Here is a 15,052-nt window from a genome sequence, read left to right on the forward strand (position 1 = left end):
CTCTTTAGCCATCTTGAGCTAATTTCATCCTGCAGTGGATCGCTTCCAAATTTCTTGGAATGCTTTGTCTGCCCGCTAGTTATGTTTTGGGGTTTTTTTTCCTGTTAAGCACGCTGTTTTCAGCTGAAAGGGCTGATCCGCTTATTGAAATATTTCCATGCCAGTCACGCTTCTGAGCATCAGATTAAGGGCATTATTTGTTAAAAATTTTATTGAATATTTGTTATTAAGAGCATAATCATCTTAGATTCCCAGTTGAGGCAAACCAATTCCAGGAGCGTGTTAGACCAAATACCTCCTCCCCCCCCCATTTTTTTTTTAAATGAAGCTAGTAAAAAAGGTCACTTTTAGTAAGCTTAAACGCCCTTCTTTTCCAATGAGACGAGTAATGGGTGCTTTTCCAAAAACATGCTGTACCTCTGCCATTACCTGCTTCAATCCTCGGATGTTCCATTTGCACAGATTGGAGGCTGCTGGCAGATAGTGTTTTTTTTGCACCCTGCCGCTCGCTTTGTTTGCACCCTGCCACTCATGGGAGATGGCCTTTCCTGACTGAATGGTGCTGATGACGCTTTGGTGGTGGTGGTGGGGCCCTTTACATTTTACCTGAGCCACTCTGACGATGGCGTGAGTCTTTCAAGCATAATCCTGCTGTACTGGAAGTGGGTGGGATTGCCTGTTAAGAAATATAAGGCTTAATGTTTGCAAATGCTTATAACGCACAGGCTCCTTTCGATGTTCCTAATTAAATGAGCACTTTCTTCAGAACCTTGATGTCTTAAAACTTTATTTTTAAGGGAAGGACGACAACTCAGTGGAAGAGTATCTGCATTAGATGGACCAACAGCCTGACGTCCCATAAGGCAGCTTTCTGTTTAAATCGACCCTTTATTTAGAACCATGAGGACTAGGATCTTGCTTTGCTTTTAAAGGAGGAGCCATAGCTCAGGGGTAGAGCACCAGCTTTGAATGCAGAAGGTCCCAGGTTCAATCCCCAGCATCTCCAGATAGAGCTGGGAGATATCCCCTACCTGAAAACCAGTCAGCTTCCTGTCTTCGTGCCTCAATCCTAGGCGAGACATGAAGAGGGGAATCTTTGGGAGCAGGCAGGATGATATGGAAAGAGGCACACTCTTGGGTTTTTGAAGCTCAGGTTTTGAATTTAAGGCACACACGCGTACCTCTTTGCAGGCCTCTTGTTAGGTGAGCGCGGCTGGGAACTGAGCAACCCGCACCAGGGTCCCCAGCTGGCAACCTCATCTGCTTGCCGCTATTCCCAAATGCCTGGTGAATTACTTCCATAACTACACTGTCCAAAGCCACGCGGCAGCGCCCTGGAGGGATCCTCGCGCACCTCTGTGCTCCTTTGAAGAAAAGCTGTCCCCGAGGTTCGCTTTGAACTGTTGATAACTTTTTTTAAAAAAAAATTAAAGTATTTTTTCTTGTTGCTTTCATGCTCTACAACATGAGCCTGAAAGACCGATGATGATGATCCAGGGGAGTGCTAACCTTTGACCTGCTTGTCGCCCTCCATTGTCAACATAATTTCAGTTTTCTGACACTTATATAGAGCGGGGAGGGTGGCTTACAGGCTTCCCTTGGTGAATTCTGACTTTTATACTGTGTTTATGTATTTTGCTTTGTAAATTGATTTTTTTTATTGTACGTTGTGTATTCTATTGTAAACCGCTTTGAGATCTTTTAGATAATAAGCGGTCTATAAATGGAAATAATAATAATATTATAGCCGGAAAACGGTTCAGGGAGGGTGGATCAGTAGGCAAAGGGGAGTTGAAGGACAGGGCAGAGGAGTTGGGGAAACTGGGGGGCGAAAGGGGGCTAATTAAGAGGGGGAAGAAGCTGAACTGGACATGGATGCAACATAACCAGCTAACTGTTTGACTGTTATCTCTCTCTGTCTGTCTTTCTCTGGGTGTATATGCATACCTGGAGTTGATTTATAACTTTCGCCCACTTTGGCTCTCATAGGTTGCAGACATGGAAGAAATGGTAATCTGGGAACAGTATACGGTGACGTTAAACAGAGTGAGTACACCAGAAGAGCCCCAAAGCCAGATCATGCCAAAAGGGGATCCCATCTAGTCCAGCATCCTGTCCTCACTGTGGCCAACCAGATGCCCACGACAGGAAGCCCACAAGCAGGACCTGAGCACAACACCCACTCTCCCCGCTTGTTATTCCCAGCAACTGGTATTCCAAGATAGACTGCCTCTGAGTGTGGAAGGTCCATTCTCAGCTATCTTGGCTAAAAGGAGCCCTGCTGGATCAGAGCGAAGGCCCATCTAGTCCAGCGTCCTGTTCTCACGGTGGCCAATCAGATGCCTATTATGGGAAGCCCACAAGTAGGATATGAGTGCAAGCACACTCTCCCCTCTTGCGATGTCCAGCAACTGGTACTCTGCCTTCACAGCGGAGACGTTTCTGGTCTACAACTCCCATCATTCTGTGCTGGCCACCTCTCTAGGTCATTGTTTCCATTGTCTTATGGCTCTAACAGTTAGGAAGTTTTTCCTGATGTCCAGTCGAAATCAGGCTTCCTGCAACTTGAGCCCGTTATTCCGTGTCCTGCGCTCTGGGACGATCGAGAAGAAATCCCGGCCCTCCTCTATGTGGCAAACTTTCAAGGACTTGAAGAGTGCTATCATGTCTCCCCTCAGTCTTCTCTTCCCAAGGCTAAACATGCCCAGTTCTTTCAGTCTCAGAGGGCTTTGTTTCCAGTCCCCTGATCAACCTCACTGCCCTCCACTGAACCCCTTCCAGTTTGTCTGCATCCTTCTTCAAGTGTGGTGTCCAGAACTGGACGCAGTACTCAAGATGAGGCCTAATCAGTGCTGAATAGAGCTTATTATATTGTTGCTGCTGTTGTTATTAGTTTTGTGTTATCTGAAGGTCTCCAAGTGGCTTTCAACGTTGTTAAAAACAAAAGTAAATATACCGTACTATAAATAATTTAAACAACGCTTCACCCCATACAGCCACAGGAACCTTGCGCAGCACTCTAATACAACCCACATCATCTCAATCTTAACAAATGCCTGGAAGAAAAGGCAAGTCTTTCCCTGGCCCCGACAAGATGCCAATGAAGGTGCCAGGCAGATTTTGCTGGGGAGCATATTCCACGGATGTTGTCTCCACCCTCCGAGCCTCACCTCGGGCAGGGACGTGGGGACGGGCCTCAGCCTCATTTTCTCTTTCCGTGCAGGATTCCCGAAGGGGCTTTGGCATTGCCATATCGGGGGGCCGGGATCGCCCGAGCGGCGCCGATAGAGACACGTCAATCATCATTTCCGATGTGGTGCCAGGGGGCCCGGCTGATGGTCGACTCCAGTGAGTAGCCTTCGAGCAGCCTGCTTCAGTGGCCTGCCAACCGAGGCTTCGGTGGAATCCTCAAGGGAATGAGGAAGGCATCTGTTGCCCTTCTGACGCTGAAGGCTCCCAACGTCAGCCTTGTCAGCCAGCACAAAAACATAGGAAGCTGCGTTGTGCCCAGTCAGGCCACTGATCCATGTAGCTCAGTACTGCTTACACTGGCTGGCAGCAGCTCTCCAGGATTTCAGATTGGAGCCCTCCCTGGAGATGCCAGGGAAAGAACTGTCTGCAGTCAAAGCAGGTGCTCTGCCACTGAGTTACGGCCCTTCCCCAGTCCGGGATGATGGATGCTAGCAATATTCTGGCAGGCTCTATCGGTGGTAGAGCTGCTGCCAGTCTGTGTAGGCCAGAGTTCTTCGACCCACAACATCTAGGGACCCAAAGATGAAGAACTCAGGTGTGGACCACACTGAGCTGGAAGGACCAGTGGCTCGATTTGGTATAAGTCAGCTTGCCATGTTTCCTGGGTTAAACCAGCCCTTTATTCAGAACCTTGAGGACTAGAAACTTGCTTTATTGCTGCGGGCAGGGGAGAACTATAGCTCAGTGTCACAGCCCGTGCTTTGCGTGCGAAAGGTCTTAGGTTCGGTCCCTTGGCTTCTTCAAGGAGAGCTGGGAAAGGTTCGGCCTGAAACTGAGCTGCTGCCAGTCAGTGTAGACAGTACTGAGATAGGTGGACCAATGGCCTGATTCAATATAAAGCAGGCCCTATTGTTCCATTTTTATTTTGATTGCTAGGTCCCTTTACAAAGGGGGGGGGTGTATGTGTGTCCCCCAGGTGGTGCAATAATACATCTTTGATAGGTTTTTAAAAATGTTTTTAATGGTTTGGAAGAATGAGAATTTTTTTGCTTTCAAAACTTGACCTCTTTATTTACCGCTGCGTCGCACCCTACTCTCACAGAGCCTTTCCTTTTCCAGGACCCGAGACAAGATCGCGATGGTCAACGGCCTCTCTATGGAGAACGTTTCATCCTCTTTCGCCATCCAGACTTTGAAAAGCTGCGGCAAGCTGGCCAATATTGTGAGTGCCAGTGATCACAGGATCATGGAATAGAAAGAGTGGGAAGGGACCTATAAGGCCATCTAGTCAATGCAGGAATCCAAATTAAAGCATCCCCAACAGGGGGCTGTCCAGCTGCCTCTTGAGTGCCTCCAGGGTTGGAGAGCCCACCACCTCCCTAGGTCATTGGGTGCATTGTTGTACCACTCTAACAGCTGGGATGCTTTTCCTAAAGTTTGGCAGAAATCTGGCTTCCTGTAACTTGAGTCCATTATTCCTTGTCCTGCACTCTGGGACGATCGAGAAGAGATCCTGGCTCTCTTCTGTGTGACAGCCTTTCAAGTTGCCGCCCTGGGCTGCTGCTGGGAGAAAGGGTGGGATATAAATAAAATAATAAATGCAAATAAATAATAAGTTGATGGGGATGTATTTGGCGCCGAGGGCGGGGAGGGGCAGAGGAAAAGGAAAGCTCTCCAAATCCCAAAAGTTGCTTTGCTCTGCCTCTTGACTAATCCTTGGGCAGAAGCCGGGGGCGTGGTCCCTTCCCATCCAAGCTCTGTGTCCATGGAGATTTTAGCAGGGAGGGCTACAGTGTGAAGGGTGTTAAAGTGCCCCAGATGAAGTGAGCGGACACGTTTTTGAGAAACATCTTCACTTAAATTGATGCATTGAAAAGGGCAGGTGGCGGAGACCATTCAGGGAGAAGCCTTCAGGGGAATAAAGCCCCAAAAGTCCATTTTCACAGCCTTGCAACTTGTTGTTAATGTGTCATTGTTTTCAGTGATTATCTCTGTCAGGATTGGGAGGATCATGTGTGCCCATCAGAGGTGCCACATGTGTGGTGCAATTGCATGGCTCGCCCATTCTTTTTTTTAAAAAAAAGAAAGCAAGTTTCTAGCCCTTACGGCAAAGTTTTTCAGATATATTTCCAAAATTTCAAACCAAGGATGCTGTGGAACTGAGTGTGTAAGAGAGAGAGAGGAATGGAGTGAATGAAAGTAATTTGTGATTGAAAGTGCGTACAATAAATTAATTATGAAACTTGGCCAAACTCTCTAGGAGAGGGATTCCCTTCAATAAACAGGATTTGATTCTTCCCATTGCAGGTTTTGGGTACCTCATTTTGGGTTTCTTAGTGGGATATGGCTATCAAAGAATACTAGCCATGGTAGCTGTGTTCTGCCTCTGTGGTTGGATGCTTCTGAATCCCAGTTACTGGAAACTGCGAGTTGCTCTTGCACTCAGGTCCCGCTTGCCGGCTTCCCATTGGGGCATCTGGCTGGCCACTGTGAGGCCAGGCCACTGGACTAGGTGGGCCACTGGCCTGGTCCAGCAAGGCTGTCCTGATGTTCAGTTGGTTGTTGAAGCAAGGTCTTTCTTGCCTTTCTGCAGACAGTCAAAAGGCCCCGGAAGGTGCACCTCCCGGTCACCAAATCTAGCCAACCCAAAAGTCCGCCGCTCTCCAGCCCTGCTTTGCGTGACGGCCGGAACGACGATTCCGACGGGGAATATGGTTACAGAGGTGGTGGGTCTTTCTCGCCGAGTGGACGCGCCAGTTATGGCCAGCGCCGAGCAGAGGCAGATCACAACCGGGGCTATGACGGAGATTCCTCCAGCGAGAGGAGCTCTGGGCGATACCGTGATGAAGAGGACGCCCCCCGCAGGCACCCGGTCAGGAACAGGAGGCGGAGCCAAGACGGCGGCCACAGGAGACGGAGCCAAGACAGCGGGTCAGACAGGCAGCGGTTCACCAATGGGTACAGCCATAGGGGGAACGCTAGTGGACTGGCGCTGATGTCAGGATTCAAGCGGCTGCCCCAACAAGACTTTCTGTTGAAACCTGTCCGCTCCATTCTGGTAAAGAATAAGGAGAGTGAAGGTAAACTTTCCCAAAATGAAGCCATCCCCACCTTTTTCATGCACTGCTTAACTTGAAATTTAACCCACTCAATCTACCAAAATCCCAAAAGGAAATCCACTCAGAAAAACAGCTTTGCAAAACGCACACACAGAAAAATGCTTTCTTTTCAGTGAATGTCCTAACATGAAATCACACATGAAGCTAATTAAATTTGTTGTCGCACCCCTAATTCTCCCCAGTAGACAGTTGTCCCTAAGCTGGTCCCAGAGCATAACGGTGTCAGTAAAAATGATATCTTTTTTATTGAAAACTGTGCAGGCTTCTGAGTTACACAGAATACTGCGGTGTGCTCAAGGGTTCTGTAGCACCTGGACGCTTGCACGCTTTGCCTAGTTTTTTCCTTCTCCTGAAAAGTGCAAAGGCTGCAGTTCATTTCACCAACTGTCTCTGTTTTCTCTCCCGCCTGAAAAACGACGATACAGAATATGGCTTGAAGCTGGGCAGCCAGATCTTCATCAAACACATCACAGACACGGGACTGGCAGCCAAGGACAGCTCCCTGCAGGAGGGGGACCTCATACTAAAGGTGCGTGGGGGGGAGAGCGAGGGTTCCCCCCTGATTCTGTTACGCTCCACCCTGCGCAAACCCCACGGGAATCGCAAGACAGAGGATCGTACCATCAGTTTCCCAAGCAGTCTGCCAGGATGCAGCTGTACAACCCATGGCTTCAAGTTTGCCTGTTTCCAACAAACTATAGTTCAGACTAAACCACAGTTTGTTGACCCAAATGACACATACAAGTGGTGGCTGAGCAAAAATGGACGCAGGCACTTCCAAACTCCTCCTTGCGGCCACTCCAGGAAACGTAGGAAGCTACCTTATACTGAATCAGACCCACTGATCCATCTAGACGAATACTGTCTACGCTGACTGGCAGCAGCGCCTCTGCAGGGTTTCAGGCCCTACCTAGAGATGCCATTGGGGGTTGACCTTGAGACCTTCTGCATGCAAGGCAAACGCTCTGCCGCTGAGCTAGCTCACAAGGCCTTGCCGCCCTGGGCTCCTGCTGGGAGGAAGGGAGGGATATAGATCAAATAATAATAATGCTACACCAAGAATGTTGAACCTTTTCAAGGCCAAGGGCTGCATTCCCTTGTGGGCAACCTGCCGGGGGCCAGGGGCAAAACGCTGGTGGAACAATGGGTGTGACTTTACCTCGTAGTCATGCAAAAATGAGAGATTTAGATCCTCCAGGCAAACAATTCTCACACTTTAAGCCAGGCAAAAGCACTTACGGGAGGGTATCGAACAGGGCCAGTTGGGGTGCGGGTGACATGGCATAGAGCGAGTTGCAAGGGCCAGGCAGAGGAGCCTGGAGGGCCACATTCAACCATGGTTTACTGTAACATCGTAATGTGGCTAGCGTTCCAAATGTAGCCACGCTACATGAGCCCTCCCTAGCACGTACATATGCAGATGAATTCTTAAAAAAAAAAGAAAAAGATTTAATAGTACTTGAAGCACCCCCAACAGCGACCTTGTAAGGTAGGTCAGTGTGAATACCCACATATTGCAGACTGGAGTCGTGCACTTGCTTAGCATCCTTGCGCACAGTCTGAAGGTTGCAGCTAACTAAGTCCTACTCGGAGCAGACCCATTGAAATGATCAGGCCCTAATTAGTCATGCCCACTGATTTCAATGGGTCTCCTCTAAGCAGGACTTAGTTAGATACAAGCCGGAAGAATTCTCCTTGTTGTTTGCTGTCTGTGGACACAAGCCGATGCTCTTTTTAATTTTTTTAAAATTAATTTCCAGGTTAATGATGCATTGATGCTTTTACATCATGTTGGATCTACAGTGTATTAATGTTTGTGTGTTGTGTTTTGATTTGATTTGCTGCTTTATGACCTGTGGTTTACATCATTAAATTTGCTTCCTTAACTCCCCTCCCTTCCAGATCAATGGCGTGGCAGGCGAGAACTTGTCTCTCGACGAAACCCGGCAGCTGATTGAGCAATCGGAAGGGAGGCTGACCTTGGTTGTCTTGCGGGATAACAGCCAGTTCCTGGTCAACATCCCCCAAGTGAGGGAGAGTGAGAGTGAGAGCTCCCATCTAGACGGTGAGTGAGGTGGGGGAGGCGAGGCAGGCATTTAGATGCCCTCTGGGGAAGGATTTAGATGGCTTAGGAGCAGTTAGTCCCAAACGACATGCCAGGATGCACCTGCAGGCTTGCCCACGGAGGAGGCTTCCTGCAGCAACTCAGCATGAGTCTATGGCCTTGCTGCCTTCCATTGAGCCTCAGCCGTGCGCAGGAAATTCTGTCTCTCTCAATCTGTGTTTGATGTCCTACGATGATTCTGTTAGTTCCTCAACTGCAGCAGAACTGGCTTCCCTTTGGAAGGAGGCTGTCCGGTCTGTCTCTGAATGAGTCACCACTTTGCATCTTCCATTCTGCTTCCACTGGGAGCTTTTGGTGTGATTGGATCATCACCCTCTGCCTGAGGTGTGATTGGATCCTTCTTGCTCCTGAAGCGGCCCAGGGAACTGTCTTGGTAAGAGGCTGATGTCTGAGCCTCTGTGCGAATCGCAGCTCAGAGTCTGCGCGCTTCCAGTCTGCATGCCCCTCAAGACCAGTAATGCGTGCAAAAACGCTTGGCGGTATCCTTGTTCCTGTGGCGAAATGCTTTGCGCCTGCGGGTCATTGTTGCGCAAGGGAATGCATCTGCAGGTTGATGGCAACTTCGTTGCCCAATAGGTCATGCAATCTGCTGCACGATGAGTTTATGTTAGCTGCCAGTTCACTAGCGGGCAGAGTTGTAGTCTATAATACCCAACTTTTTCTAGTTATGTCAGGGGGGGCTCCCTTATGCTTGGGTACCCTTCTTGGCAAATTTGCCTCAGATTCTAATTTCAGCAGTCTGCAGCCTTGGGGACTAGAAACTTTGGGTTGTATCCACCCAGGGTGGATCCCTTGAAATTAATGGGCCCAAGTTAGTCATGTCCATCAGTTTCAGTGGGTTTACTCTGAGTAGGACTAGCATTCGATACAACCCTTTGTCTGTGTGTGCATTTAGGAAAACCAGTACCTCTTCGTTAATGATTAAGAAAAATTACTGCAGTTTCTAAACTGAGGAGTCTGCACAAATGATGGGCGGGTACATAAATTATGCATATTAGCAGATTTTAAACCCGGCTTTTGCTAGTGATGGCGAGGGGGCAGGGGTGTCCCCTGACCACCAGAGATTCTTCTTGGCAAAGTCGCCTTTAGCTTCTAATTTCAGCTGTATGCAGCCTTAAGGACTAGAAACTTGGCCGGAATGCACTTTTGGAGAGAAAATAGGCTTAGGAAATGTGCTTTTCAGTATATATTTAAATGCATCTTGATGCAGAAAAGGGGAATGGAACGGACTTGTGAAGGGCTCTGCAAAGAAGAGACTGATTTGTTCTGTCCTAAAGAATTCTCTCTCTCTCCCTTTTTAAAGACATCTCGGATCTGGCCTCTGACATCTCATCCCCACCCCCCCCCGCGGGGAGCGTGCCGAACTCTCCTAAATCTCCACAAAGCAATTCGCTCCCGTAAGCATCTTTCTGTGCTGATGATGATTGGCACTGAGGGCCTTTCCTCTGGGGGGTGCATACCAGGAGAGAGAGAGTGAGAGAGAGTGTGAGAGAGTGAGAGAGAGTGTGAGAGAGTGAGAGTGAGTGTGGAAGTGTCTCCCCTCTCTGCCAAAAATGTACCCCACACAGCAATCAGGCTGCAGCTTTTGGGGCAGAATGTCAGCCTGGGAGACCCAGGTTCAAATCCCTACTCGGCCGTCTAGCTCACCAGGTGACCCTGAGCTAATCGCAGTCTTTCAGCGTCGCCTGCCCTGCAGGGCTGTTGGGAGGATAAAACAGGGAAGGGGGAAGAACCACGTATGCCACATTGGTGGAGAGGAAGGTGTGTAAGATGTGTGTGTTACATTTTATTCCGCCTTTTCTACATAAATATTCTGCCCGAATAAAAACTGGGAGTGATTTAAATTCACTTGGCATGCTTTTCTGAAAAAAATCTAGCACCTCGTTTGTCTCTGGGGTTTTTTTGCGGGGGAGGAACTTGTGCTTTATTTTTTAACACTGCCATAGCGGTGAAGTTGGTTAGAAGCAGGAAAACCTGGGTTCAAATCATCGCCCGCCTATGGAGCTCACGTCTGGTTGGGAGAGCGATTATTAGCCAAACCTACCTCGCAGGGCTGTTGGAGGGGGTAGAACAGGGGGGATGGCACATCTGCTGGGCTTGGAGAGGGTGGGTGGGATTCGGCTAATAAAGACAAAAGACGGATGCCCAGAGCTACAGAAGGTTGTTTTCCCTATCCCACACAACTGGGTTGTTTTTTTCCCCTTCACTCTCTCCCCCCCCCCCAAAAAAAACCCAGGACTCGGAGGCGTTCCAGCAGGGAACAAATGTCAGCAGAAGAGCTGACTCCACCTGTAGTTCATGGTGAGTTCCTACCTCTCCATCACTCTTTCGAATGCTCTCCTTCCACGGTCAGAGGCAGGATCACCAGAGAGGAGAGTTGCTCTCGCACTCAGGACCTGCTTGTGGGCTTCCCGTAATGGGCATCTAGTTGGCCACTGTGAGGACAGGACCCTGGGCTAGATAGGCCATTGCTCTTCTCCAAAGGTTGCCAGTTCACTAGCTGTGCCTGTCGAGGGTGGGAGAAGGTCGATGGCGGGGAATGTCAGGCCCAGGGTACCAAATCCGGCCCTCCAGACCTTTCTGTCTGGCCCTCAGGACTCTCCCCAACCTACACCTTGCTCCTTGAGTGTTTTCGCCTGGTTGGGAGGTGTCCTCAAACTCTGGCTGCAGGACAGAGAGGGGTGTTTCATTTTTTTCTTCCCCCTTCCAGAAACCTCCGAAAGCCCCGAAAATGCCTACAATCCCCCTTCCGACCCTTTCCTTTCCCAGAGTGGTGGGAATTACAGGTAAGAACCACGGCGATGCCTTGCAGCTGCCGGGCGCGGTGGCTGGTGAATTTCAGGGGGGCATCGAGGGCCACAGGCTGCCCGTTGTTAAGAGAACTCCTTTGTCTGCTCTGGCAGCTACAGCCCTGATTCCAAAACGGTGCATTTCATCAAGGCCAAGAACGTTGGCCTCCGCCTGGCTGGCGGCAATGACGTGGGCATATTCGTGTCCGGCGTGCAGGAGGGGAGCCCGGCTGAGATCCAAGGCATCCAGGAGGGAGATCAGATCCTTCAGGTAGGTCCACGCCCAGAGGCTGGCCCGTGGCCCAGAGTTTTCGTGGACAGGAAATGCAGGAACCAATATTTGAACGTTTTTAGCAAATATACACAGTGTTTTTTGTTTGTTTATCTTAAATGAGGTGCTAGTCCTCATACCTTGACAAAAATGCTGTGGGCGCCAGCACAAAATGGCTGCCATGGTTGCCGGTACTGCATAGCGGTGAGCACCATTACAAAAAAAGTGCCTGAATATATATCTGTTTTACTGTTTGCTTTTAATTGGTATTTTTAATGCATACTTTTATTTTATTTTATTTTTACTTCATTGATAGCGTTAAGAATAACTCAAATCCTACATTAACTGAGAGTGGGAAGGGTACGTCATATATACAATAGATTTTCTTCCTGTTAGGCACACAGATAAATAATCTGTTGTTGTTATTTGGTCACCTTTACGAAATCCATAGGTTTTGAAAAGCTTTGGGTATCCTGCTTTGACTGTCCGTTTTAGTCTTCCGCGTTGGTGTATTTAGTAAAGCGCCACCACTCTGCAACAAATGTATTTTTGTCCCTTTTGCAATCATAGAATCATAGAATAGTAGAGTTGGAAGGGGCCTGTAAGGCCATCCAGTCCAACCCCCTGCGCAATGCAGGAATCCAAATCAAAGCATTCCCGACAGATGGCTGTCCAGCTGCCTCTTGAAGGCCTCCAGTGTCGGAGAGCCCACTACCTCTCTAGGTGATTGGTTCCATCTTCAGCTTCTGCGTCAGTTTCTCTATTCACTGCGTATGCAGTTTAGAGAAACTAGTGTAAAGTATGGCTTAAAAACAGCGATTAAATGCAAAACCTTAGACATAGCAAAAAAGATCCAAATACAGGTGAAATCAACCGTTGTTTTTTTTTAAATGAAATGTAAATGGCAGATCTAGGTAAGCTTGCCTAAACGAGCAGCATTGAAAACAATGGGTTGGATCCCATACTGGTCCTTCTCAGAACCAAACCCATTGAAATGAATGACCATGACTAACTCGGACACATTAATTTCATTGGGTCTACTCTGAGCAGAATTTGGTTAAATTCAGTCCAATACAATGAAGGGGGCTGCCTGATATTAATAGGCAGAGAACTCCAGAGTAGAGGTGTTGCTATATATACATATAGGCAGTGCACTTTTTTGGGGGGGGAGGGGTGATGGAACTTGCTGGGTGTGTGTGTGTAGTGGTTAGAGCAGAGGTTTCCAGACTGAGGTCGATGGACCACCCTGATCTCTGAGCTTCATTCAAATCGTCTGCGGCACATCCGTATTAAAAATCCGTGTTGAGTTTTAATTTAATTGTTACGTCGCATTACGGTTTGAATTCTATGGAATGCAAATTGCGATGCAACAAAATACGAGATGAGAAATAAAAAAGGAGTTAAAAATACCGTTAAAAAATCATACAGCATCTTGCATGGTGCCTTGCAATTGCTGCAACAGGCAGGGAAATCGTAGAGTGGTGCGCCACTCATTTTCAAGTGTGTGTGTGGGTAGTTTGCAAAACACTGGGTTACAGTGTATGGACTAGGATCCGGGAGACCAGGGTTCAAATCCCCACTCAGCCGTGAAACTTGCTGGGTGACCTTGGGCCAGTCACGCTTTCTCAGCCTAAACTACCTCACAGGGTTGTTGTGAGGATAAAATGGTGAGGAGAGGAGAATCAGGTACACCACCTTGAGTTCCTATGAGGAAAGGTGGAATATAAAGGTAATAATAGATAAACCTATATATTTATTCACACTATGCGTATTTCTAAAGGCTGTGTGTGTATTGTATATTCTGGATCAGTATAAAAGTCTACCTACCCCAAACCTGATTCCAACAGTGGACGGCAAGAGAGGTCTCTGGGAAGCTCCCAGATCAGGCTTTGAAGGTAGCTGCACCATCAGAATAAGCAGATATTTAGGCCCCTGCTTAGCTAAATGAGGAGACTCCACACGCACGCACACAGAGTAGAACAGGGGTAGGTATCTTCCAAATGTTGCTGGACTGCAACTATGACATCATCATTCCTGGCCTTCGGCCATGCTGGGTGGCAGGCATATACCCCAACAACATCTGGAGGGCCAGGTGGGTTGCCCAGCATGGCCCTCAAAGGCAGCCAAGAAATCATAGAAGTATAATGACAAATTGGTAGTGCAGTTTAGGAGGAGAAAGGAAGTCTCTGTTGAGAAGGTGTTATTGTTTCCGAGGAGTTTACGAGTGGTTGCTCTGTCTCTGGTTTTCTTTCTCAATTCCCTGATTTCACCCACCCCTCGGCAGGTAAACGAGAGAGTCCTCCATAACCTGACCCGTGAGGAGGCTGTTCGGTACCTCCTGGAGCTTTCGCCAGGGGAAGAGGTGACCTTGCGTGTTCAGAATAAGCAGGACAGTAAGTAACTCATTTGCTGCTTTATAGTTATTCCTGAATGCCAACAAGGCTGAATGCTGGAGTAACATGTCCAAAAGGGGGAGAAAGAGAGAGATTATTCTGTAGAACTTGGGTCACCATTGAAAGGGGCCTGCTCCAAATGGAAAAATGTGGCTCTTGCATCTCTGAGTAGTGGGATGTGAAGCAGGGTCTCGCTTGCCCACCGTAATAAGGGAAGGGCATGTACGGAGATGAATGTGGCTTGTAGTGTGCAGGCTGCAAAAAGTCATCCCCATCTCTCTCTCTCTGTTTCCCAGTCTACAGGAAGATGGTCAAGTCCAACATGGGCGATTCGTTCTATGTCCGTGTCCATTTTGATTTTGAGAAGGATGCTCCGTCAGGGCTGAGCTTCACCCGCGGCGAAGTGTTCCACGTGGTGGATACCTTGTACCGGGGGAAGGTGGGGAGCTGGCTGGCCCTGCGGATGGGGAAAGAGCTTCAGGAATTGGACAAGGGCATTATTCCAAACAGCAGCAGGTATGTAGAGTGCCTGTGCGTGAGAGAGAGGGACAGAGACGGAAATAGGATTGGGGTGTGGGTAGGGATGGTGTAGAAAGATTCGCAAAACTGGATTTGGTTTTGAATTCTGAGATAATCTGCAAGTTCGTCTGCTCGTCAAACGGACTCCCACTCTTTGAGTACCTTACCGTCTGTTAGCGACACCGTCGTTTTAAAAACCCCCACTGCAACGAGAATTGTGTAATTATTTACGTAATTATTTTTGTAATCTGCTGCTGCTGCATATGTTATATAAACAGATAACAGCATAAGGAATAACGGAGAAAATTACATAATTTTTCGGAAGAAATAACGAAAAAAGGGAGAACCGGGTATTGCGACAACTGGCTGAACACAGTTTATAGTGAATAGGAACTGGCAGCCCATTTGACGAATTGAAAAATGGAACGGTTGGATCGCAAACCCCATCCCTAGGTGGGGGGCTGTCTCTTAGGCCCCTCTAGATGTCTTTTTTATTGTACGTTCGTGACAATGTGCTCATGATTGTGTCGGGGCGGTTATAAACAATCCCCCTTCCAAATGCGGTGCTGTTATGTTTCTGCTTCTGAAACATTGGCAGATCCCACCGTACCTTTAAATCGCATCCAACGTGCATTTAAAGCGCA

General features: G+C 48.3%; 1 protein-coding gene across 6 annotated transcripts in view; it reads left to right on the forward strand.

Annotated features, from left to right (window-relative positions):
• TJP3 (tight junction protein 3) overlaps positions 1-15,052 on the forward strand; it is a 34,344-nt gene that overhangs the window by 10,980 nt on the left and 8,312 nt on the right. For 4 of the 6 annotated variants that reach the window (XM_061602091.1, XM_061602093.1, XM_061602092.1 and 1 more), the window contains 12 exons: positions 1,990-2,046; positions 3,224-3,348; positions 4,312-4,414; positions 5,786-6,272; positions 6,737-6,840; positions 8,214-8,376; positions 9,740-9,833; positions 10,673-10,737; positions 11,147-11,222; positions 11,340-11,496; positions 13,781-13,889; positions 14,186-14,405. In XM_061602091.1, coding sequence (XP_061458075.1) covers positions 1,999-2,046; positions 3,224-3,348; positions 4,312-4,414; positions 5,786-6,272; positions 6,737-6,840; positions 8,214-8,376; positions 9,740-9,833; positions 10,673-10,737; positions 11,147-11,222; positions 11,340-11,496; positions 13,781-13,889; positions 14,186-14,405 — 1,751 coding nt within the window. In that variant the 5' untranslated portion in view covers positions 1,990-1,998. Of the gene's footprint in view, positions 1-1,191; positions 1,389-1,989; positions 2,047-3,223; positions 3,349-4,311; positions 4,415-5,785; positions 6,273-6,736; positions 6,841-8,213; positions 8,377-9,739; positions 9,834-10,672; positions 10,738-11,146; positions 11,223-11,339; positions 11,497-13,780; positions 13,890-14,185; positions 14,406-15,052 lie in introns of those variants that run through there. The other 2 variants (XM_061602094.1, XM_061602095.1) reach the window with 2 other exon arrangements.

This window comes from Rhineura floridana, chromosome 18 (assembly GCF_030035675.1).
Source record: "Rhineura floridana isolate rRhiFlo1 chromosome 18, rRhiFlo1.hap2, whole genome shotgun sequence".
Taxonomy (NCBI): domain Eukaryota; kingdom Metazoa; phylum Chordata; class Lepidosauria; order Squamata; family Rhineuridae; genus Rhineura; species Rhineura floridana.